The sequence below is a fragment of the Onychostoma macrolepis genome, chromosome 09 (genome assembly GCF_012432095.1).
Source record: "Onychostoma macrolepis isolate SWU-2019 chromosome 09, ASM1243209v1, whole genome shotgun sequence".
Classification (NCBI taxonomy): domain Eukaryota; kingdom Metazoa; phylum Chordata; class Actinopteri; order Cypriniformes; family Cyprinidae; genus Onychostoma; species Onychostoma macrolepis.
The window spans coordinates 15,992,554-16,016,271 of NC_081163.1; the positions used below are offsets into that span (position 1 = coordinate 15,992,554).

General features: G+C 36.6%; 6 protein-coding genes across 8 annotated transcripts; 3 read left to right on the forward strand and 3 right to left on the reverse strand.

The window, feature by feature from the left end:
• The first annotated feature begins 2,340 nt into the window (after window positions 1-2,340).
• Window positions 2,341-5,378, forward strand: txndc9 (thioredoxin domain containing 9). Its single transcript, XM_058787926.1, has 5 exons — window positions 2,341-2,445; window positions 3,224-3,432; window positions 3,581-3,699; window positions 3,790-4,044; window positions 4,723-5,378. The coding sequence occupies exons 2-5, from the start codon at window positions 3,247-3,249 to the stop codon at window positions 4,841-4,843; spliced, it is 681 nt and encodes a 226-aa protein (XP_058643909.1). The 5' UTR covers window positions 2,341-2,445; window positions 3,224-3,246; the 3' UTR covers window positions 4,844-5,378.
• Window positions 5,379-5,604: 226 nt separating this feature from the next.
• mrpl30 (mitochondrial ribosomal protein L30) lies at window positions 5,605-6,746 on the reverse strand. The gene is made up of 5 exons (XM_058787928.1): window positions 6,445-6,746; window positions 6,276-6,335; window positions 6,046-6,192; window positions 5,872-5,945; window positions 5,605-5,799 (listed from the first exon to the last, which is right to left on the reverse strand). Exons 1-5 carry the CDS (start codon window positions 6,493-6,495, stop codon window positions 5,667-5,669), a joined length of 465 nt encoding a protein of 154 aa, XP_058643911.1. The 5' UTR covers window positions 6,496-6,746; the 3' UTR covers window positions 5,605-5,666.
• A 268-nt stretch (window positions 6,747-7,014) lies between these two features.
• zgc:162944 (uncharacterized protein LOC569993 homolog) lies at window positions 7,015-11,145 on the forward strand. Its single transcript, XM_058787927.1, has 4 exons — window positions 7,015-7,256; window positions 7,574-7,745; window positions 8,740-8,938; window positions 10,083-11,145. The coding sequence occupies exons 1-4, from the start codon at window positions 7,149-7,151 to the stop codon at window positions 10,276-10,278; spliced, it is 675 nt and encodes a 224-aa protein (XP_058643910.1). The 5' UTR covers window positions 7,015-7,148; the 3' UTR covers window positions 10,279-11,145.
• Window positions 11,146-11,742: 597 nt separating this feature from the next.
• On the reverse strand, window positions 11,743-15,540 carry acod1 (aconitate decarboxylase 1). 2 transcript variants are annotated; one of them, XM_058787529.1, is made up of 5 exons: window positions 15,055-15,540; window positions 14,735-14,896; window positions 14,560-14,649; window positions 14,215-14,414; window positions 11,743-13,508 (listed from the first exon to the last, which is right to left on the reverse strand). In XM_058787529.1, the coding sequence occupies exons 1-5, from the start codon at window positions 15,064-15,066 to the stop codon at window positions 12,539-12,541; spliced, it is 1,434 nt and encodes a 477-aa protein (XP_058643512.1). In that variant the 5' UTR covers window positions 15,067-15,540; the 3' UTR covers window positions 11,743-12,538. The 2 variants fall into 2 exon arrangements, with proteins under 2 accessions (XP_058643512.1, XP_058643513.1); XM_058787530.1 differs by having other exon boundaries at window positions 15,003-15,540.
• A 1,028-nt stretch (window positions 15,541-16,568) lies between these two features.
• LOC131547211 (uncharacterized) lies at window positions 16,569-20,421 on the reverse strand. Its single transcript, XM_058787604.1, has 2 exons — window positions 18,903-20,421; window positions 16,569-18,612 (listed from the first exon to the last, which is right to left on the reverse strand). The coding sequence occupies exons 1-2, from the start codon at window positions 19,063-19,065 to the stop codon at window positions 18,077-18,079; spliced, it is 699 nt and encodes a 232-aa protein (XP_058643587.1). The 5' UTR covers window positions 19,066-20,421; the 3' UTR covers window positions 16,569-18,076.
• A 697-nt stretch (window positions 20,422-21,118) lies between these two features.
• On the forward strand, window positions 21,119-23,146 carry kctd12.1 (potassium channel tetramerisation domain containing 12.1). Of its 2 annotated transcripts, XM_058787295.1 has the most exons (2): window positions 21,119-21,582; window positions 21,676-23,146. In XM_058787295.1, the coding sequence occupies exons 1-2, from the start codon at window positions 21,387-21,389 to the stop codon at window positions 22,245-22,247; spliced, it is 768 nt and encodes a 255-aa protein (XP_058643278.1). In that variant the 5' UTR covers window positions 21,119-21,386; the 3' UTR covers window positions 22,248-23,146. The 2 variants fall into 2 exon arrangements, with proteins under 2 accessions (XP_058643278.1, XP_058643277.1); XM_058787294.1 differs by having other exon boundaries at window positions 21,122-23,146.
• Window positions 23,147-23,718: the final 572 nt, after the last annotated feature.

The following is a 23,718-nucleotide window of genomic DNA, read 5'->3' on the forward strand; positions in this document are numbered from 1 at the left end:
AAGAGAGCAGGCAACTCAGTAGTTAATGATCTCTACATTGATAATATTTTTCCCAGCTGTTCTCAGTTAACACAAAAATTTACCCTTTCTAGTGCTCATTTTTTTTAATGAAAGTTTCATCGAAACTTTGTCAAAAACTCATTTCCCAACTTTCCAAATCTTCCACCTAAATCACATCTAGATCAAATTCTTGAAGTACCCTTAAATAAAAAGGGTGTATTGTCTACTCTATACAGGCTGATCTCCTCGATCTCTACTCCCTCTCTCTCTTTTGTTAAGCAACAATGGGAATCAGACCTTGGCCTCACATTTGAAGATGAGATTTGGAGTCAGATATTGTCTCGTGTCCATACCTCTTCTATTTGTGCACGACAGTCTTATCCAATTAAAATTTATTCATCGAATTTATTGGACAAAAGTGAAGTTGGCAAAAATTTGGCCTGATGTGGATCCTATATGCGATCGTTGTCGTCAGACCCCCGCAGACTTAATACATATGTTTTGGCTATGTCCATCCATAACCTCTTTTTGGCTGTCAATTTTTAAATGTTTTTCTTCTGTAACAAAAAAACAGATCGAGCCTTGTCCTTTGGTTGCACTTTTTGGACTCCCTCCAAATGTCACAGGTTTGCCTGGATGTTCTGCAAACGCATTTGCTTTTTTAACATTATTGGCTAGATGGCGTATTCTTCTGTTATGGAAACAAAATCTTCCCCCATCCTTTGATGACTGGCTGAGAGATGTTATGAGTTTCATTCATTTGGAAAAAATTAGGTACACAATAAAGGGCAACACTGGCATATTTTCTGAAACCTGGGACCCTTTTATAAAAAATTTTTCTGGTAATGTGAATCCTTCTTTTGTAGTTGGTTAATCTAATCATTAGGATGTCCTTATGATTGGGGCTTGATTTTGATTAAAAAAAACATATTGAGTATACGAACATGCACCTATACATACTTTATTTATGTTTTGTTTGCTGATGCAAATGTGTACAATGTACTTGGGTGATTGTTATTTATCTTGCTTCTAAACTTATTTTGTACACAATTTATACACTTCATAATTATGTAATGAGTTTTTATTTTATTTTTATTTTTATTTATTTATTTTTTGTCTGTTTGGTTTGTAAAATTTGGTATTGGGGTGGCGGGTAGGGTTGGGGGGAAAACAAAATTGTTTCTATTCTCTTGTATCGTCATTCTTCCATTATTATAGAAGTTTAATAAACAGACTAAGCAAAGAAAAAAAATTATACTGATCTAACGTAAATGAAAAAACACTAGAGCGCATTGTTTAGATGTACTTCTACAACGAGCTGCCTTTGTGTAATGTAGCAAAATACTACAGTTACAGACAGTAACAATAATTATTATATCTGTTGTATCATTAGTATAACATATGTGTGGTTACCATGTTAGTAAAGGTAAGCCCAGTAACAATATAGAAAACAAATGACGTGCCATTTTGAAATAAACAAGGTGACTGCCTTTTACATTTGTACAGAACTGTATGATAGAACAATAAAACATTTTTTAAATAGATTTATATTGTTTCTAAAAAATAAATTGTATGCGCTTTATTGATTCAATGCCACAAGAACTACAGGTATTACACATCCACATAATCAAATTAACATTAGCTGCCAGAGAGAGAGAGAAAAAAAGGAAAAATAAAAAAAAGATTAAAAAATAAAGGAAGAAAATTACATAAATTTTTCATTAAATTACATAAATTTCAAAAAGTTTTCAGTGCTTTTTTGTTTGTTTCAAGAGATTTACACATAATTTAAAGTCATTTATAAAATGTGCAAAATTTGGTTTACATTGAGCTCACTTCTTTTTATGTATATGGAATTTGTATATGTATATGGAACAAAATAAACAAATGTATAATATGTTGTTCTTTACAATTCAAATGTTATTTTTCTGTATAAAAAAGAACATCAAATATACAAATTTCTATCATACACTCCATTTTTCTGTTAATATAAAATTCCAAATCCTTCCAAAATAATCTTGAGTAAAGACAATGAAAAAAAAGATGCAAAATAGTTTATTTTTCTTGACCACAAAATTCACAGGAATACGAAATATTAAGCTTAAATCTTTCCAAAACATGCTTAGCAGGACAAATTAAATGAAGTATTTTGTAAGACACTTAATTTTGTTATTGATACAAAACTTATTTGGCAGTTTCCATGCTTTAACCCAAGAGATATTACCGAATAAAGAAGACCAAAAAAGATCTTGATGCCGGTAAGGACACAGAACAAAGAGCATTCCTTATAATCTGTTGTTTTAAAACATCAACATTTTCAATGAAAATGTTTCCAATATTGTTTATAAAATGCGTCAGAAGCGCTACCATTGCGTGACGTGATCAGTCGACGCCTGTACGTGAAACTGCGTCAGTGTGCCGCCTTCTAGAAATCATCCCGCTTCGGTAAGTGCTCCTGACCTACATAAAGAAAATAGTAATACGTTTTAAACTTTATGTCAGTTACACTATTTCTAGTTTGTCGTTGCTTTCTGGAGAGTGTTCTATCCGATTAACCAGGCAATCGCTAATTAGTAGTCTTTGTTAGCGATCAAAGCTGCCGTTTCCACGGAGCTTGGAAGCCAAAGCAAGACGCTAGCACTAGCACGATTTGACACAAAGCCCCGCATATCAATTTTAAACTCAACAGTCCTTATTTACAAAAGCTTAGAGCCTGTTGAAATCATCAGCTGTCGATGAGACACAGACATAGGAACTGGAGAGAGTAAACCGAGTTGTCGTGTTTGTCGTTATGCGGCTCTGGTCAGGCGCTGGCCCACAGTATCTCTATTGTTGTGAATAAACAGAATGCTCATAAAACCCAGGCGACTATTGATTATTGTGTGCCACACCTTTCATTACATAAAAGCACTTGCCTCGTTAAATATTATGCTGTATGCATTTGAAAAGTGTCAATTCAGAACTGTTTTCCAAGTAGCTTATTTTAACAGACAACATGATACTAAATTGATTTAAAAAAACAAAACAAACAAAAAAATAATTGTAGGCACAAATGCCATGCTGTTGTTAGACCTATTAGACGTGTTATAAAAGGTTATTCAACAATGTTAATCTAGTATAAAGAATGAATTAAAAAAAAAGTTAACTGTTTGCTCTTTTTAAATGGGATGTTACACTTCTTATCAGTATGTAATTGCAACCAAAATTTTGCTTTATTTCCAAGAGGCAGTCAGGAAGTGATAGGAAATGGCCAGTCAGTCCATGGAGGTCGTTGCGAAGGCTCTGGAGCAGCAGGTGCTGCAGTCGGCACGGATGGTGGAAGAGAAGCTGGATGCTGAACTGGAGAAGTTCGAGAGCATGGATGAAGATGGGCTGGAGCGACTGAAGGAGAGAAGGCTTGAGGCCCTTAAGAAAGCTCATAAACAGAAGCAGGTGAATATTATAAACGTTTTTAATGAAATCTTGGTCTGAAATTTGGATCTGGTTTAAAATGTACTATTAAAATGTTTATCCAAAATGAGTCATCCGCTAGTGTGATTAAACTTAAACTTTGTGATCTGTTGTATGTGTCTGTCCTCAGGAGTGGATATCTAAAGGACATGGTGACTTCAGAGAGATCCCAAGTGAGAAGGATTTCTTTGCTGAGGTGAAAGAAAGCAAAAATGTGGTTTGCCATTTCTACAGAGACTCTACTTTAAGGTATTTGAGGACTTTTTTTTATATTATCCTTGTATGTTGGATTATAAATCAAATGTGCAAACAGATATTTTCAGTGTTTATTTCCCAAAGATGCAAAATTTTGGACAAGCATCTTGCTGTTTTGGCAAAGAAACATCTGGAAACAAAGTTCATCAAACTAAATGTTGAGAAGGCTCCATTCCTAACCGAGAGGCTGAGGATCAAGGTCCTTCCTACACTGGCTCTGGTGAAGGACGGGAAGACTAAGGATTTTATTGTGGGCTTCACCGATCTGGGTAACACAGATGAATTCCCTACTGAAATGCTGGAGTGGAGACTGGGCTGCTCAAATATCATCAACTACAGGTAAGTGAAGGAGATAGTTCGATAGTTAAACATACTGAAGCGGTACAGGGTCAGGCCACCATGCAGGCATGGTATTTCGATGTAACAATGTCCAAGTTTGACGGATCGATGGAAAGACATGCGTTGAATTTGATCTGAACACACCTCCTCGGATTAACATAAAATGATGGCGCACGTTAAGAGGCGTGTTGAAGAATCAAAACGTAACGATTCTCCCAATTTCTGTGCAAGGATTAAAAGAAAAATGTGTATTTTAAACTAGGGAGTTAGTTTTGAGTTATGAAACTTGCAGTATGTTTTTGTTCTAGAGGAACCTATAATAAAAACATTATTGTAGAGTATATGTGTAAATATCAAAACATTTTGATTCATTACTTCAATATTCAGAGTCACATGTTCCTTCAGAAATCATTAATGTGCTGATTTGGTGCTCAAGACACATTTCTTATTATTATCAATGTTGAAACAGTGATTTTTTTTCCAGGATACTTTAATGAATAGAAATTTCAAAAGAATAGCATTTTTTAATTGATTTATTTTATTATGTAAATTTAATTACTGTAACTTCTGGTCAGTTTATTGTGTACTTGCTGAATAAAAGTATTAATTTCTTTGTTTTTACTTTTATTAATTTTTTTATTAAAACTACTTTTACATTTCTATCTTTTCTCCTTCTAGTGGGAATATTTTGGAGCCACCAACTATTGGACAGAAGTCAGGGTCAAAGTTCACCAAGGTGGAGAAAAAGACCATCAGAGGCAAAGGTTATGACTCGGACTCTGAATCTGATGATGATTAGAGGACTAAAACATCAAGCTCCGTCTTTCTCAGGGCTTCCTACATAACAGTACTAAGTCTTGTAATACCACTTTGTGGTCACTTTTTTTTGTTTATTTTTTGCAGTGTCTATTTAATTTCTTTCCTCTCACCTTTGTCTTATGTTTGCCCATTTTAAGATGACTGAATACCACCTGATAGGGTATTTATACTTCATTTCATATCTCTTTAATTTTTAATGTACAGAAGTGAAACTTTTCTATGGAGCATAATTCTGGTGAAGATTCTCTCTCTTTAGCGCTGATTTATTATCTAAGGAAGATTGAGCTTTTGTAAGATGGAAGAATCAGAATCATTTAAACAATGGTGCAAACACAAAATCATTATTTTTGCCTCTGATGGACTGATGCTCAGATCAGTGAGAATCGAACAAGTGCCAAGGAAGCAAACTTCTGTATTCCACTAAGAATTGCCACCTCTTTCTCCCATTGATATGAAGGATGTGCATTTTTTGCTTTTATAGCAGTACATGACTTATTAAAAAATGATATAATATGCCTGTTTTGTTCATGTCAATTAATAATTTCGTTTTGTCTCACTGAACATATTAGTGATTTAAGTATTACATCACCTGAGTGACTGATGTTTAAAAAGCACAATTTTGTAGAAGAAAAAGATCTAGTAATTTACATTCATGCAATTGGCTGTCACTATTATCCAGAGCAACATGCATTTAATTATAAGTACACATTTACATTTGATCACTGAGCTACAGTAAAGAAGACTGGTATTCAAATATTTATTAAACAACAAAAACACTGCACAAAGGGTAGGCCACAAAAATTCTATGACTCAATGGCTTTCTGCTCAAGTGGTTTCAGGAGACGTTTCACCACCAGCTCGCCTTTGCTATTCAGATATGTGTTAGCCATGTCCTCCTCAGCAGGTAATCCATAGGGGAGCTTGAGAGGCTCAATCCTGCAGATAAAGATGTTATTTTAATAAGTCTATTCTAATGGTCAGCAATCATGTTTAACTGATTGAGCTTACCTAACTAGATGCTTAATGATTTTCAGTAGATTGTTCACTGATGGGATGTTCTTGTGGATATGGGGTTCATGTGCCTGGTGATAAAGAACATGCTGTACTGAATATTTTTTCACTTAAATTTGATCATTTCTTATTAGAATATTGTAATTTAAAAAAAGGAAGATCCCATCCCACCTTCATAAGCCCCAAACTCTTCACAACCTTCTTTTCCCAGTAGGGTCGTCTCATTGTGCTCTTAACTCGTGTCACTATATGCAGTTTATGTGGGTGTTCTGGATCACCACCATACTTGTCGTGTTCTTTTGCTCGTTCCTCAAATACCTGAACGACGAAAATATGGTGTCATTACATTCAATACATTGAATCGAATAAAACGATGCAAGTACATTTGAACCGTCACGTACCTGTGGAGGGATGCGACTCTTAGTGAATTTGGTGCGACATGATGTGGCTTGTGTCAGATTCTGCAATAACAGTTTAAAAGATTTATTAAACACTTTTTTGACATTGTCATCAAATCAATTATCACGATTTACCCATCGAGGCTGATGATGAAATATGAAAGAATCTCACCTTTGTGACACTGGAGGCAGATGTTAGAAGAGCTCGATACAGTCCTGCCATGATTACACACTGACTGGCGTTGACTTGAACGCTACTTCGGAAGGTTATTAGCTAGCAGGCTAGCTAGAATTATTCATGCCTAGTACAGCACTCAATAAGTGGACTATATAGTGACCACAACTGCTTCAAGGTTTTATGTTTTTTACTCAAATACCCATGTTACTGCGATATGTTAACTGATAAACGTGCCATAACAACAAACTATACCGCATCAATGCATGTGTATGTCAAATGTGTTGACTGGAAACGGAAACAACTCTTTGTTAGAAGACTCATTTCAAAATAAAAGTTCCCCGATCCGGAGCCTTAGGACGGTTGATTTCAAAGAACCGGTTAAAAAGTATTTGGCGATTCTGCTACATCAATATTACATACTCTAAAATGTTCCAATAAAATTAACAAAACAAGACGTTCTAAAGAGACGATTCTCAGTTCAGCTCAGTAAGTTGTTTACTCAGAACGAGTCGTTCAACAGATTCACTAAAAAGATCCGACTCGAAAGAACGATTCATTTAAATATTGAAAATCGCAATTCTCTTCCACAGTGGTCGGAGGCGCTGTGGTGCCATACTCATATACCAAACGCAGAAGTTCGTAGCCTTTGAAGTTCATTGCGATCTTCGCTGAGTTTGTGACTTCGTTTCGTTTAGAGAATGGGAAAGCGTGTAGCTGTAGTGTTGGCAGGCTGCGGTGTCTTTGATGGAAGTGAAATCCATGAGGCGTCTGCGGTTCTGGTTCATTTGAGCCGTCAGCAAGCTACTGTAAGTTTACACATGAACCTCCTATTATCAGCTCTAATAATCTCCAATGCAAAAAAACAGCTGATCCATCCAGAGCACATGACTAGTCAAATTGATTCTATTTATATCAGATCACTTATATAAACATGGACATCGCACAACCTTATGAATAGACTGTAACACACTGCACTGTCTTCACTGCTGACAAAGAAGCAGTGCATCTAAACTATTCAATATTGTACATATCTGTAACTTTTGTTTAGCTGGTTTAACATCCTTTTCAGCCTGCCTTGTAAAGTAACATTAATTAACATTGTTATTTTCTAACCTTCCCACAGGTGAAGATATTTGCACCCAACACTGATCAGATGCATGTTGTAGATCACTTGAAAGGCTCTCCAACAGAGGAAAAGAGAAATGTGCTTGTGGAGAGTGCCAGACTTGCCCGGGGTGATATCCAAGACCTCTCCGAGCTCAACGTAAAGGATCTGGATGCCATCATCTTCCCTGGTTAGCACACTACTTTTGGAAGAATGTCTATTTACTGTTCAGCTCAGCATTTCGGGTAGTAGGCCCAGGGGCATAAATTTCATCTGACAGTAGGGGGGGGGACAATAAACATAAAATTTCTCAAGAGCAATTTTTGAAGGGGACACAAATAATACAGCCAAAATTGTACTTGTAAGGATATATATGTGTACACAGCATGCACATAGCATGGACTGTGTTTAAATATGAGTTCGGTTCACATGGTTCATATATGGGTATAATTATAATTATTATTTTGCACCCTCCATAGTATTTTAGGTTTCGTCTGAAACCGAGTACATCTCTTTAGATATTCAACCGCATTAAGCCCACTGATCTACCACTTAACATCATATTGAGTAAAACCCAACACATCAGTAGGTCTACAATATTAGCCAAATATCAGTTCACACAGGCTTATCGCTGTGTTAGTTGTAGTGGGTGACAAACTACGGTAAGCTTGTTAACCTTTTAATCGCTCATAGAAAAAACATTGGATATCATAATTTTTTTGTCATGACATTTATTAATAATCCAGCATCATCTGTATTAAAGAGAAAGAATCATGTCAACCGATGTTTAGAGAATAAAATAGCCTTGACAGCCTAAATTACTTACACATAACTAACTGTTACTGAGGAACTTGCTATCTCCCATCGGAGTGAGCGGACTCGTGTGTGTGTGTGTATCGGTAAAAGAGGAAAGCAGGCCGTGGACCAAACCACTGAGGCAAGGGAGGGGGGAATCAAAACATTGTTTTGATTCCCAAAAAACGTTTTTTTTTTTGCGTTTATTTTGTTTTACTACTCACACAGTTATTTTATGTATATGTCCATTATATTATTTTCATTACACAGAGTTGCTTGTAATGATATTTTTAGGGGTGACAACCCTCAGATGGGGGGGTCCTGTCCCCCCCGTCCCCCCCGGGATTTACGCCTATGAGTAAGCCTATTATTTTAACATTATTTTGCAGGTGGTTTTGGAGCAGCCAAGAACCTGTGTAGCTGGGCTGTCCAGGGTAAAGATTGCTCGGTCGATGAGCAGGTTAAGACGGTGCTGGAGGCCTTCCATGCTGAGAAGAAGCCCATCGGCTTGTGCTGCATCTCACCTGTGCTGGCTGCTAAGGTTTTCCCTGGCTGTGAAGTGACTGTTGGCCATGACAAGGATGAGAGGTAAATTATGTGACTTTTAGCAAATATAAAAGTTGTGTACAGAACAAACTCTGCAAACATATAGGAACTTGTGCTTAGTGCTGCATGTATTCGGTTATGTCGTCAATTTGCATACAAAAAGTTTGGGGTCAGAAAGATTTTATTTTATTTTTTTAAAGAAATGAATACTTTTATTCAGCAAGGATGCATTAAGTTGATTGAAAGTGATGGTAAAGGCATTAATTTAATATAATTTTTTTTAGTTCATTTTTATTTTATAGTTTTCATTTTAATAGTGAAGTTTTAGTAATTTTGAGGTTTGAATCATTTCATTAGATTTTAGATTTTTAAAATGTCTATATAGTTGTATTAATTTTTGTTTCAGTTCGTTATTTTAGTAAATCAAGTTAAATTAAATGAAAATAAAATAACTTTCAATAAAAATAAAATGTAAAATAAGTTAACGTTTATTTTATTTCAAGTTAGAAAACATTTATTTTTTATTTTTAATGGTTTTAGTTAACTATAACCCTGTTTTGAATTTTATATTTATCAAATAATCCTTAAATAATGTTCTTGGTGTTTACAAAAATATGTAGTAGCACAGCTGTTTTCAAAATGCATAATAATAAATTATTACATAAACTATTATATTGAAATGATCATAGGCTATAGATATTTGATCAAATAAATGCATCCTTTGTGAACATAAGATACTTTTTTTCAGAAACATTAAGAAAATCTTATCAACTTCAAATAAATGAATGCTAGTATCACTAAATGCGTTTCCATCTCCCATTATTCGCATTGTCAAAAACCACCTCAAGCGAGCATAAAAACTTTTTTGCGAATTAAGGGACTTCTGTTTGAAATTTGGCGTTTCCATCACTCGTTTCTGATGCGATACTTCAAAATGCGCATAAAAAGAGGGTGTTGGAAACATAGCTATTCATTATCATTGGAATGATTTGTCCTTGTTCAGCAGAACACGATGATGAACGGCAAATTAACGGATTTTAACCCACAGAAAAGGCAGAGCTTTGTTTATACACAGTCATGTGTTTTATACACAATTATCTCTATGTTTCCATATTGTTCATAAAAATTTTGATATTAATATTAAAAGACAGCACTGAGGCATACTGTCTGAATCTTTGGCTTTCAGGTATCCAGATGTTCCAGACACTGCGGAAGCTATTTCTCAGCTTGGCTGCAAGCATATTTGCAAGCATGTGAATGAGGCTCATGTTGATGAGAAAAATAAGATTGTCACCACCTGCGCTTTCATGTGCAAAGCACCACTACATGAAATATTTGATGGAATTGGAGAGATGGTACAGGAGGTGTTGAAACTTGCCTGAATTTATGAATTGACCCTGTCTTTCTAATGTTTGTATTCCAGCGTCTGAATAAACAAGTAACATATTTGCCTTTTAGACTTTGTTACAGATGGAATAATGAGTCCATCATTATTTAAATATTTATTGATTGGAGAAATCCTTTGTGATGACATCTGAACATCTACCTAGTAATGCCTATTTGACTTCATATTGCTCGAGTCGACAAAATACCGGAAGTGGCGCATTTCACGGACGAGAATCCATAAAACAAATTATTAGACTGTAATAATTAAGCATAATTGTGAATTCACAAACGCTACGATTTAATGAAATAATTATATGTGATGCAGTTCTAATACGGTATATGCGCTTTAATTATTTACATGCTTGTAGGTTAAGTACGTGTGTCACACAGCAGCTCCTTTCACAGTATTTCCACAGAAACGTATCATTTACATGTGTGGAGCGTCTCAAACTCCGTCTCTGCTTGTTGTTGTGAGTTTGGGTTTATTATAACGTTCATCTGGGAACGCTACGTGCGCCATTTCATCAGATTCGTAAGGTAAATCATTTATAAATCCACGCAAACACAGGAGAATACGTCGCGGTTTCAAAATAAAAGCTCAAACCCTATGTCCACATACTCATTTAATTACAGTGGCTATAGCATTTCTGTCCTAAAGAAATGGCCAAATATTAAAGATTAAGTGGACATTTGAATTAAATGGTGCTTGGTCAATATTAAACAAGGATTAGATCGCACAGTAATGCGTAATAACAACCTTCAGGCCGTTGGCGCCCCCTGCAGTCCTTTGTTGTAATGCGTAATTATTGTTTATAATACATTATGTATTTTAAGTTTTGTTCAATAAAACCATATGATTTCTTGCTTTTGATACTTTATTTGAACTAATTATTATTACCTCATTGCTATTATATATGTATTTTAAGTAATTTTAAAGGCTATTGTTCACTTACATCTATTTTTGTTACCACAAAATAATTATAATAATTATAATTATAGGGCCCTGTGAAATTTGTTTTATTTCCAAATTCAGTTTTTTCAAAAAAGAAAAAAAACTGCACATTTACATTTTTCTACTAAATAAATTCTGGTAAATAATATTTCTGGTAAATACTCCTTTAAAAAGTGTTATTTGATATATAATTTTATTAGTAGTAGACTAGAACACGTGGATATGTTGTCATTCGTATAATACTGAACTTTGATTTCAGTGATTTGGACTATGAGATGGACCCTTGCTTCTTGCACTCTGTTGCACTTTACTTTTGCTTTAAAAGAAGGATTTCATAGAAATTTGGATTTCATTTGGTTTAATAAAATGTAGTTTAATAAAATATTCTTAAGTAAAATTGTTTTTTTTTTTTTTTTTTTGTGGGAAATTAATTGTTTAGTTTTAATCGACTAATCGAAATAAAAATAGTCGTTAGTGGCAGCCCTACACAGGAATACATTGCATTTGAAAGTATATTAAAATAGAAACCAGTTATTTTAAATTGTAATAATATTTCACAATATTACTGTTTTTACTGTATTTTTGATCAAACAAATGCAGCATGGCTGAGCATAAGAGACTTTCAAAAACATCAACGTTTTCAATGGTAATGTAAATGACTTTATTAGATAAACAACAAATGTACAACAAATATAATTTCAACATGGAATAGAAAAAAAACTGAAACCAAACAGAAAACATAGTTATGCAAAACAAAAAACAAAAATATGATGTGAAACCTTTCATTCAGAAATGTGAAAATAGACACAACTGTATTCTCTCACACTCCACTTTCAGTTTGACAAGTGAAAGGAACTTACTCTTTACTTTCTGGGAAAAACTACATCTGATGAACACTATTACTAAATGCTGTGTATTTGAAAAAAAAAATCTGACATTGCAGAAATACTGTAGGTTAGCCAGAATACACTCAAAATGCTTGTCAAAAATATAGACGCGGTCCAAAATGAGTACTTGCTAATCACCAAATGAAAGTTGGTTTTGGTGAGTAAATAACAATTTGGTTGTAATATAAAATACAGATTTAAGATTTAATTCACAACACCATAGTGGTTTTCATGCTTTTACCTAATCAGAATTTACACACTTATCATATTCACCATCAAAAGTTGCTAGGAAATATTTCAGAACTATATGTAGTACAAATCCACCAAAGTGAGAATATAAGGAACAAAGTAATGACAGGTTTCAATATGACAATATGATACTTTCTATTAGCCTAAATGATGCCATTACACAATAATTCAGGCCAAAGCTGAGTAGCAGCACTCATCTCTGTTCATCATGTGCTTATTAAAGTGCATGTATGACCAAAGCATTGAACAGTCTTGATTTGTGTCCAGACGGTCTACAGTGTAAATAATACCTTCGATAACATCAGCGGTCAGCACAGTCGAAGCATTAGCCCTGAACTTCCTCACCAGATCCTCATGACTGAGTGGCTTCCTCCAGTGACCGTAAAAAGTGTTGCAGCATGCAGTGAACGTTTCCCCCTGAGTTGTCTCCACTGCAATTTCGCAATACATTTTTTCAAAGCTCGAGTGATTGTCTTGTGGATTTTCCAACCGTACTTTCAGAAGCATCTCCTTTAGGGCACTCCTGTTCATCTGGGTTTTGCTGAATGAGTCGATGGTGACCTCTCCATCCAGCAGTGCGGTACAGCAGTTGAACTGGAATGAGTGTCTGGCCTGGTGCTCGCTAACCGGAAGAGGGCAGTCTACATATCTGGATGAGGGCACTCTGAGAGTGATCTTCTTGATTTGACTGAGATCTGCATTTGGGTATTTCTCCAAAAATTTCACCCTTGCTTCTATTGCTGCATCTGCCACCCAGTGCATCCCAAGATGGGCAGGAAAGCGCTTCTGTGCAATGTTCTGGTCTTCTAACACCCAGCTGTAATGAGAAGTAGGGGTGACCTCAGCTAGTGGGTGAGGGACATAATCTGGATAGAAGGCCCCGAAGCCTGATTCCAGGTCCAGAATCTGTGCGTTACCCTCCAGGCCGAGGAGAGCGAGTTGGGAGGCCTCCAGACCCCCCCGGGCAGCATTGCCCATGTGGAGAGGTTTGGTTTGAGTCGCAGCGTTTGCCATGGGCGCTCCAGCGGATGAGCAGGCTATTGCTAGAGCTGCTATGCTCTGGGCCGCTGGGAGACCCAAAAGTTTAGCCGTAGCAGCTGCGCTGCCCATAACCCCAACAACTGCAGGTGGGTGGAATCTGAGAGCGACACATGAATTAAAATTAAATATATTTAATATATCTTTATTTATTAAACGGTAAAGGTGAGGACAGTCGTATTGTTTGGCATTAAAATCAATTTCCAGTAGAAACAATTTAGAAATTTGTTCTGCTTGCATTTTATGGATACAGCCATTAAAATATTTCATGAAATTCATAAAAGTTTATGTACATTCCAACAGTTAGACACTGATGTTCAAATATTTGGAGTTAGTACAATTTTTCAATAAGTTTATACTTTTTACTTTTAAGGATGCATTAAATTGATCAAAAGTGACATTAAAGACTTTTACATGATTACAAAAAAATTCAGTTTGAAATAAACACTGTTCTTATTAAGTTTATATTCATGAAAGAATACAAAAAAGTGTCACATTTTTAACATTGATGATAAATGTTTACTGAGCAGAAAATCAGCATATTAGAATGATTTCTGAAGGATCACGTGGCACTGAAGACTGAAGTAATGCTGAAAATTCAGCTTTACCATCACAATTAATGCTATACTTCTTATTACTTTGATATTCCAAACATACATCAGAAAGTTTCACTTTCATCCCCAGTTACTAAAATTGAAAATGTATACTTGTCAATTCACGATTAGCTTTAAAATTAGGGCCAGTTTTTTTTATTTGGTTTTATTTTACTATTTCTATTAGTGAATAACTTTAGAAAACACTGTTACCTTTTGGGAATGTTGTGTGCCTCTTTAGAAAACCTCAGGAGTCTCCCCTGAACCTCTATGCCTACATTGAAAGCCAGCAACAGCTCCAGGCCAGAGGGTTTAACAGGCAAAGTTTCAGCCAGTGCTAGGAGAGCCGGCAACACAGCGCCGGAGGGGTGAGTGGCTGGATGCCAGGTGTCATCAAAGTCCATAGAGTGCACCTGATATATCACAGGAACACATCCCATTATCAGTCTGAGAGAATACATTCGTGCTTTTAAAAATGAAATAAGTAAATGATTATTTTTTGTCACAAGTATATGTATTTACCAGAGTATCTGAACGTGATTATTTAAAATGACCTACCGCAACTCCATTAACAAAGGCAGCATAGTGAGGTGGAAGAGATAATCCTGGTCTGCCCCAGACCTTGCTGTTTTCCAGTGCTTGCTGCCTCTAATTTATAAATGATCAAAGAAATGTGCATAAAACATAAGAAACATAAAAGAAGGACAACTGAATATGCAAACACTATCCTTACTTGGCTGCACTGAAGTACTGTGTTGAAGACTGGGGTGCTTGTTCCCAGCAATCCCACTCCCAGCGTGTCCAGTATCATTCGCTTACTCCTCCTTATCACTTCATCTGTCAGATGAGATGTGCTCAGACAGGACACTGCTGCCCCAAAACTCTCAGTAACTCCCTGAGAAAATAATAATTAACATTTAATTATAATATTTTGCATGCATTTGAATTTTAAATGTAGCAAAAGAAGAAATATATGTGTAAAAAATAGCTGGATGAATTACCTAGCAATGTTTTATCTGCCAAGAAATACTACAAGAAATAAATTAGAAGTACCTTTCTGATCATTGTGCGAGGTCTGAATCCTACTGTGAGTTCAGTGTGGTAATGTTCGCCTTATATAGGCTACTATGTTCCTATAACCAAAACTGGCTCGCCAACTACCGACTTTCCAAGGTTACTTAACCACAATAGAGTGAAGTGCATTGTTTCACAATTTGCAACAGCCTTATGGCATTAAATCAGAGTTCACATTTTGCACAAGAACATGGCTAATTTTCAATCATACTGTATGTTTAGATTTGACAATATATTAAAATAAGCATAATAAAAAATAAGCATAAAACGTAAGACCAACAAATAAATAACAATTATTATTATAATTTGTATTGTTATTATTCCAGAAATTGTCTTACACGTTCACACATTACCATTTGTTACATCATTGTCCACACATTAGAAAAATATTATTATCATTTATTAAAATATTAAATATTAAAATCATTTCATGGAATCAGAGTGCTTTCATGAAATGAAATTGAAAACAGGTCCATTATCAAATCACATGATATTATGATATGACATCATATCTCATGAACTTGTATGCACACTAAAAGTGTGTATCGCCAGCATTTGTGAAATCTGGAATTTTTTTTGCAATTGTCAGAGACTGTCTTCTGTCAGTTCTGTCAGTTCCTCATAATATCACATGAGCGTGACCCTTGTAAACTGAAAAAAAGATAGGCTATAATATTGTTTCATGTATTTTCATAGACTGTATTAAATTATTAGGCTTTCCTGTGGTTAATGACATCAATATTTACATGGTGTGTTGGATTTATTATTTGAGTGTCTTACAAGTGTTTTATAGAACAGTTTAAAGTTTAAAGTCAGTTTTCCTGATGCTTTAAAGGGCATATTCCAGGTTAGAGACTCCTGTGAGTCGATGTATAGAAAAATACTTTAAAAAATACTTTAAAATACACTATTAAGGCTTCTAGAGTCGATTTTGTGAGAGAATTTTACTTCCGCATCTGAAAACCGCCAAAACCGGAAGTGACGTAACGAGAGGGAGAGCGGTCCATGTTAAACACAGGAAAACAGTGGATCGCAATGACAGTTCGGACGCTGAGGAAATTTTAAATGTTTATTTACACTTGTGTGACGGACCACAGATAAAATTATGAGCCTGTTTTGCAGCCAAGACAGCAGGGAAAGGTCAGGATTAGACAGAACAACGGTCAGAGGAGACAGATTGAGTTGATGTGTGATTAGAACAGCAGGTGTCTTGGTGAGACCAGTGTTAGCTAACGATATGTAATCAGACAATAGCAAAACTAGTATTGGTCATCTATGAGTATTGATACTTACCAGCAACATAAACTAATAAGCGTTGATCAGGCGTGTCACGCTCGTTAATATCCGACACTAACGTTAAGTGATATAGCGGTGTCTCATCACTGCAGGAGAGAGATAAACACGTTTTGTTTCATTAAGTGTTTGTGTGGTAAATGCAAGGCCATGGTCACAGCTGAGGAAAGTCAGTGCTGCAGGGAGTTAGATACATACTGGGCTTTAGTGGAGAATGTGACCCCCACACTTGATGTGTAGTGTCCGACTCTGCACCCAGGCTTTGAGGCTTGCTGTCTGAACCCATATGTGCTACAGATAACCTATATGCACTTCAGACAGGAGCATGGACCTCTCCAGGCCAGCAGACATTAGTGTGTTTAGGGCAGAGATCATTTATTACTCTGAGCTAAATACTTGTATGTATACATGCATAGTATATTAAAGATTTGAAAACCATTTTAAAACTATCTGAATAATTGTGTCTTCTTCAATTACAAGTTGCCTATATTTAAGTAGGTCACAACTACCTGTAAGTCACACTTTTTGATGCCATTGGTATAAGACAGTCAATATTGACAGCATACAGACAAGTTGTCCGCTGGGCCTGTGGTGCTCTGAGCAGCCCTTACCTGCATGTGTTGAGTCAGACATTAGAAGACAGTTTACAGAGGAAGAAGGACTTTATAAAGGTTTTGAATGGCCCCATTTTGTTGACCATCAATAAAAAAATCACAATCACAAATTGTCTTATTGTATAAAAACTTGTTTATGAAGTTTACATTAGATATATATCAAGCAGATCTGCATTTATGGTTAATTCAATTCAGTTTTATTTATACAGCACTAAATCATAAATGTTATTTCATAGCACTGTTAATACCCAACTAAAAACACAACATTGCAACTGTTAATTAACATACATACATATACATATATGTGTGTGCATCAAACATATACTACCGAAAGAAAAATATACCATCGAACCCATTTAAAAACATTTAACAATCTTTCAGTCTGGGTATCACACTAATGTGTTGTTGAAGTGTGTTAAATCGTGAATGCTGTGCTAGATACACAATCCAACAGCCTCATCTTGTTGATCCTCTAGAGCAGTGGTTTTCAAACCCTGGGTCGTGACCCTCGGGTGGGTCGCGAGACTTAAAAAATGGGTCGCCAGGATGATTTAAGGAAAACGTATGTAGAAGCAACTAAATAGCATAAACAACAAAACAAAAGTAACCGGCAGCCACCTCAGGTCAGAATCAAATTTGTATTTGTGTTTGCGCTCTGTTTTTGCAGCGTTGTACATTGTAGCAAATCAGGGACATATCTGTTGATTTCTATAACACAATGGCCAATCAGAGGAGCTTTAGTGAGTCAGAATCCACTCACCGCTCAGAACGCGAGTGTTCTTGTTCAGTCCAGAGATCTGGAAGCTCGCGACGCGAATCCTCTGATTATAATGAACAAAGTGTAGGTGATGTAAATAAGAGATTAATTGTGCCGTGTTGACAGATTCACTCATTAGAGATCGCGATAAACTGAAATGAGTGACAGCACTTTGCGCACTTTCTTTGCTGTATATAGCCTCAATTCAGAATTTGAATAAAAGTTTCATTTTTCATGCTGCTAAGAGGACCAATGTGGCTTACTAAGTTGCAACAAACTTTCGGAAGTGATATCCGCATATTCTCTCAAAATCGCAATGACATTGTGATAATCATAACTATGGACTGGACAAAATATGATATGTCAGAATAGATGTGTATGAAGGCAAAGCACCCTCACTAATTTCAGAAGCACCGACAATGATTTGATTTTGGAACAGAGCATCCTTCCGAGATCGTTCTGTAGTGCAGTTGTCTTTCCTTCCTTCCATCCATCCATCCTTCTTATATATATATATGGGTCGTGTCAATTTAAAAAGAAAAAAATAGGGTCGCTCTGAAAAAAGTTTGAAAACCACTGCTCTAGAGGGATCTGGAAAGAGGAGCAGGTGTAGTGGAAGACAGACAGTGCTGTGTTGTCGTGGAGCCTGTGGTGACCTGTAGTATAACACTCTCAGAGACTCCATGAGGCCTGATGCATATGCTGGGAGAAGCAAGCAAACGTTTAGATCACATTCACTGCTGACCATGCTTCTCCACTCGGCCTCCATCACATCTGCATCTCCATCAGGAGCGGAAGCTGCAGTCCAGTAGAGGTGGTTCATAACAGCTGGCCTCCACTGCTTCAGATCTTCACACTCCCGTCTTCCAAAGCCTTATAAACACACATGACAAAAAATTACCAATTAGCTGTGCAAACAATGTTACTAAGCTGTCACTAGACTTGATGGTTATAATATTAGCAAACTGAGGTTAACTTACCAGCTATGTCTTCTCATATGGTAACGTTTTTACACGGTTTTTAAAAATATAACGATATTGCTAACGCTTACAAGCTAGCTGTGGTGCTTTACAACAACTTATATACATCTCGTTGCGTCTCATTATTTAAATAATTATGTTCACTGATTTGGTAGTTAGCAAATGTTAAAAATCAAGTCTTACGGTGCACAGTTGATTTTCGTGGAGCAGCATCTCTGACGGATCCGTGAGCATCATGTCTCCGCCGGCGGCCGAACACAGGCGGACCGGGACCCGGTGAAGGAATCGCACCAGCTCGGAGTCTCACCCGCTTCTTGCTTCGATATCCCATGCTGAACTGCATCATATCGCCGGAATGATAATCTTCCGGTATACAGTGATCGCTAAATTACACACCACCGCGTTGTTTGAAGCAGATGCATTAAGTCTCTTCAGCTGCACAAACGCACCGAGTCTCGGAAGACACCGTCCTATTTCTTGTCAGGAAACCTTGTGGACTCGATGTCCTGACAGGCTGGACTGGAGTTTGTGCAACCTCCACAAACACAATAATTTACCATTACGATGATAAACCGAAAAAAATAAGTACCTAAAATATACTGACTCGCGCCCGCTCCACTGAACACCAACAGCGCGTGGCACACGACTCCCTCTCGTGACGTAATATGACGCGATGTTGAAAAAAAAAAACGCTTTTTCAGAACGGTCAAGGAATGCGTCACTTTTTCTTCTAAATTTGTGCCTTCATGCCTTGTAAAACATTTTCAAACCCTGCAATAACGGTTCATATGATATTTTCATACAAGGTTATATATTCATTTAAAAAAATTTTTTAACCTGCAATATGCACTTTAATATCATTCTGCTTCAATAAAGGCTAATTCCCCATTAATATTTTTTTATCATGCAGGAATCATGCAGCTCAACATCTACACTCTTAAAAATAAAGGTGCTTCACGATGCCATAGAAGAACCTTTTTGTCTAAATTGTTCCATAAAGAACCTTTAACATCTGAAGAACCTTTCTGTTTCACAAAAGGTTCTTTGTGGCATAAGAAGATTATAAAAAGGCAAGAAAGAGATGGTTCTTTGTGGAACCAAAAATGGTTCTTCTATCTATGGCATCGCTGTGAAGAACCTTTTAAGCACCTTTATGTTTAAGAGTATATGAACTGAATTGGGTGACAAGTAAAGGTGATAAATGTGCAGCTGATGCTCCAGGACTGAAAAACACTGTATAGAAACATATATTTTATATTCTTTAGAATTATAGAATAATTAATCAGAGTAAGATTTACTCTCATTTTACAATATAACACTACACTATGTTATACAGTGGTGGAGTCTTCAGTTCCTGTTTTAGCCCCTACTAGTGGGCAGAACCTGGTGCAACCTTCAATTCCACCATTAACCCCTTCTGGAGTACAAATGCATGCAGAGCCTTTAGCTCCAGCCCAAGCCTGTTTTGTCTGACAACGTACTTGTCCTAGTCTTGTTCTGTCCAGTTTGCCTCTGTCTCCACCTTCAGTCCAGAGGTTTGCTTATATCAAGCCTACAGTATATTTTTATTCCTGGAGGGATGTTGTATTCATGGATTGTAAGAGATTACAGTTCCTTTTTCTATAGTTTGCTCGTAGCTTTATTCAGTTATGTGTTGTTGCTGTATAAAAAAAGCAATATTTTTATTAAAAAGCTATTTACAGTCAGTCAAAAAAACATTCAAAGTTTGTATTGATGAATTTTTCCAGTTAAAATTAATTGTATTACTGTATGTGCAATTATATAAATTCTTTTGAATTTCATTTAAATGTTCATTGTACTTTCTTACATTAAAACGCATTGCAAAGTGCAATTCTGTGTTCTGTTTTTAACAATATTTCAGATCAGGATTTTAAAGGCCTTGGTGATAGCATAACATACAGGTAGATTAGATTGACATACTGAAACAATGCGTTTTTTCAGTGCATGTTGAAAAATAATGGCTGACTCCACATCTATAGACCTTAGTCAGGGTATTGCCATATTTCATTTTTGATGGGAATTAAATTGAGGCTGTGAGGGATCATTGAACTATGCGTTCAGTGCATTGTAGCCCTACTGTTGTTTAACATATTGATTGTTCAGATGATTGAATGCCTTTCTGAGGAAAAATACTAGACAAAACTAACCTGACTAAGTCATATATATATGTTCATTTTCTTTTGTTTTACAGTTTAGCTGTGCTTGCGTAGAAGACTAAAACCAACTTTTATTCCAACTCTATACCACTAGATGTCGCTATTCTCCTTTGTCATATGGAGCGCGTGGGAGAATGTCAATACTGTAATTTATAAGACATTTTTAACCTCGGTGTGTGGTGAGAAGATTCGTTTAGCCAAATGTCTTTGCATTTTTCCATTTATTATCTACATTTAAGTGTAATTTATATATAAAACATTATGAGTTTTCAAGAAACATTAGATAAGAGTCAGAGTATAGCATCTAAGAGGCACTGACAGCAGGAGGCACGACACCAGTTGGTCCAATTTTGCCAATGAAGCGTTAACATCTGCCGTCTTTTCTCCCCTCCCACAACCTATTTAAACAAACATCTGCCCTTATCTTGAGTCTTTAGGAAGCCCGTTGCACACAGTCGCGAATAACTGGCATATCAACTGAAGAGACGTGATGGCTTTGGCAGATCCCGAGTGTGGAATATCAAACGGAGCGGATTCCGCGTCTCCGTTTTCTGACATTATTGAACTAAATGTGGGAGGACAAGTGTATGTGACACGGCACACGACTTTAATAGCCGTACCGGATTCTCTTCTGTGGAACATGTTTAGTAAGAAAACACCGACAGAGCTGGCACGGGACAGCAAAGGTCGCTTCTTTCTGGACAGGGATGGCTTTCTTTTCCGCTACATTTTAGACTACCTACGGGATCTAAATCTTGTTTTGCCTGACTATTTTCCAGAGAAGAGCAGATTACAGCGGGAGGCTGAGTTTTTTCATCTGCGGGACCTGTCCAAGCTCTTGAGTCCCAAAATGAGTAAAGACAACTCCATCACCGATGAGATCTGCCAGAGTGACTCGGAGGAACCGAGCGTGCCTCCGCTGATGGGACCCGACGCCTCGCGCGCAATGTCCATCGCCAGCACCGCTCACTCTCCCTCCCTCGAGTCCAAAAAGTCAGGCTACATCACAGTCGGTTACCGGGGCTCATACACAATCGGAAGAGACATACAGACAGATGCCAAATTCAGGCGAGTCGCGAGGATCACGGTGTGCGGGAAGACCTCTCTGGCTAAGGAGGTTTTCGGAGACACTTTGAACGAGAGCAGAGACCCGGACCGACCTCCGGAGAGGTACACATCTCGTTATTATCTGAAGTATAATTTTCTCGAGCAGGCGTTCGACAAACTGTCAGAGTTTGGCTTCCACATGGTCGCGTGCAGCTCCACTGGCACGTGCGCTTACTCCAGCAATGACCCAAACGAGGACAAAATCTGGACAAGCTACACAGAGTATGTTTTCTGTCGAGAATGAGCCAAAATGTGTCGCGTTTAAGTGTGTATATAGGCATTCCACTACAAGAGTAAAGTTTCATCCGTGTTGGCAGGGTGTATTGGAGTTACTCTCATTCTTAAATTTCTAGTTGTGTGCATCATATAATTGGCTGTTTACTCCGAGACTTTAATAGCCTGCTAGCCTACACATGTATTACTAGAATTAACAAACGCAGACTAACTAGCTATCATTGCACTTCCCTTCATAGCTTCGTTTTGTTTGCAGATAAAGTCATATTCAGATTTGAGGGCCTATTTGTAAAACGCCCCACATGTTTTGTACTTGCATGCATTTTAAATATTTTTCTTCCCGGGTCAATGATTTAACGGACGATTCCACTTTGAGGAAAAGTCTGTTACTGACACATTAGGTAACATTTCGGAAAGACTCTGACATTCATATTGCTTTGTGCTCATCAGGCTGGTAGATCTCAATGACACTTTTCTTTCAAGTTCAGTTTAATCTTTTCACTGTGAATAACCCCCTAAAACTGAAAAGTTTAATTGCTGCCTTAATTTCTTTAGTAAAATTAAAGTGGTGCCAAAGTTACCTGCAGTGATTCATTGCACTTTTTTTGACCACTTTGAATTTCATTACAGATTAAGAAAATCGAGTGGAACCTCTTAGAACTCAAAATCAAAAGAAATGACAACTTTGTAATAGATTACAAAGATATTACAACATTTTTTTTTTTTTTTTTTTGGTGAAGCTTACCTTCTGACAGCATACAAGTGAATTTTGCACATAATTTGTTTGGGCGAAGAGTGGGAATTTTTGTATTTTTTGTCTTAGGTTTACTGTTTCTATGTCTGTATTTACAAGAAAGTTCTCTCCTTTATTCCAGCATTGTAAGCATCTTATATCTGTTGTCTCTTTAAAAGCTGATCATTCAATAAATTGTAATCTGTTATAATTTTTCAGCGTCATCCTCAATTTTATGTTTCCAGTGTGTCTTGTGCAGCTCTAAAGGCTGGAGGGCTAAACAAGAACATATGTAACCAGCTGCTGAAAAACCCAGATCTACTCTTCTGTTTCTTGCAAATGCACCCTCATGCTTTAAGTGCATTCTATTTTTAAAATACATTTTTGTGGCATAGAAATTTAAATTGGTTCACTGGAAAAATGCATGTTTGAATTTAAATAGGATAAATGATCAAATTGTTTTAACAACATGAAACATTTCTAGCGTAACTTTTATCTAAACCATCAAACAATGATAGAGATTGAGGGAGAACATGAATTACAAGGAAATAACTGGGATTAACAAATCGGTCCTCAAGATTGCTTTTTGGATGGATGCAGTATTATTATCTGTGCTCTCAAGAGGTTTGGGGGTCAGCCAGATTATTTCAGTGGCCTGATCATGGATCATTGCCAGTACTAATGAATACAATAATTGTACCAATGTACAATAGTTCCCTTTCCGTTTTTTGTGACACAAATGTTGTTG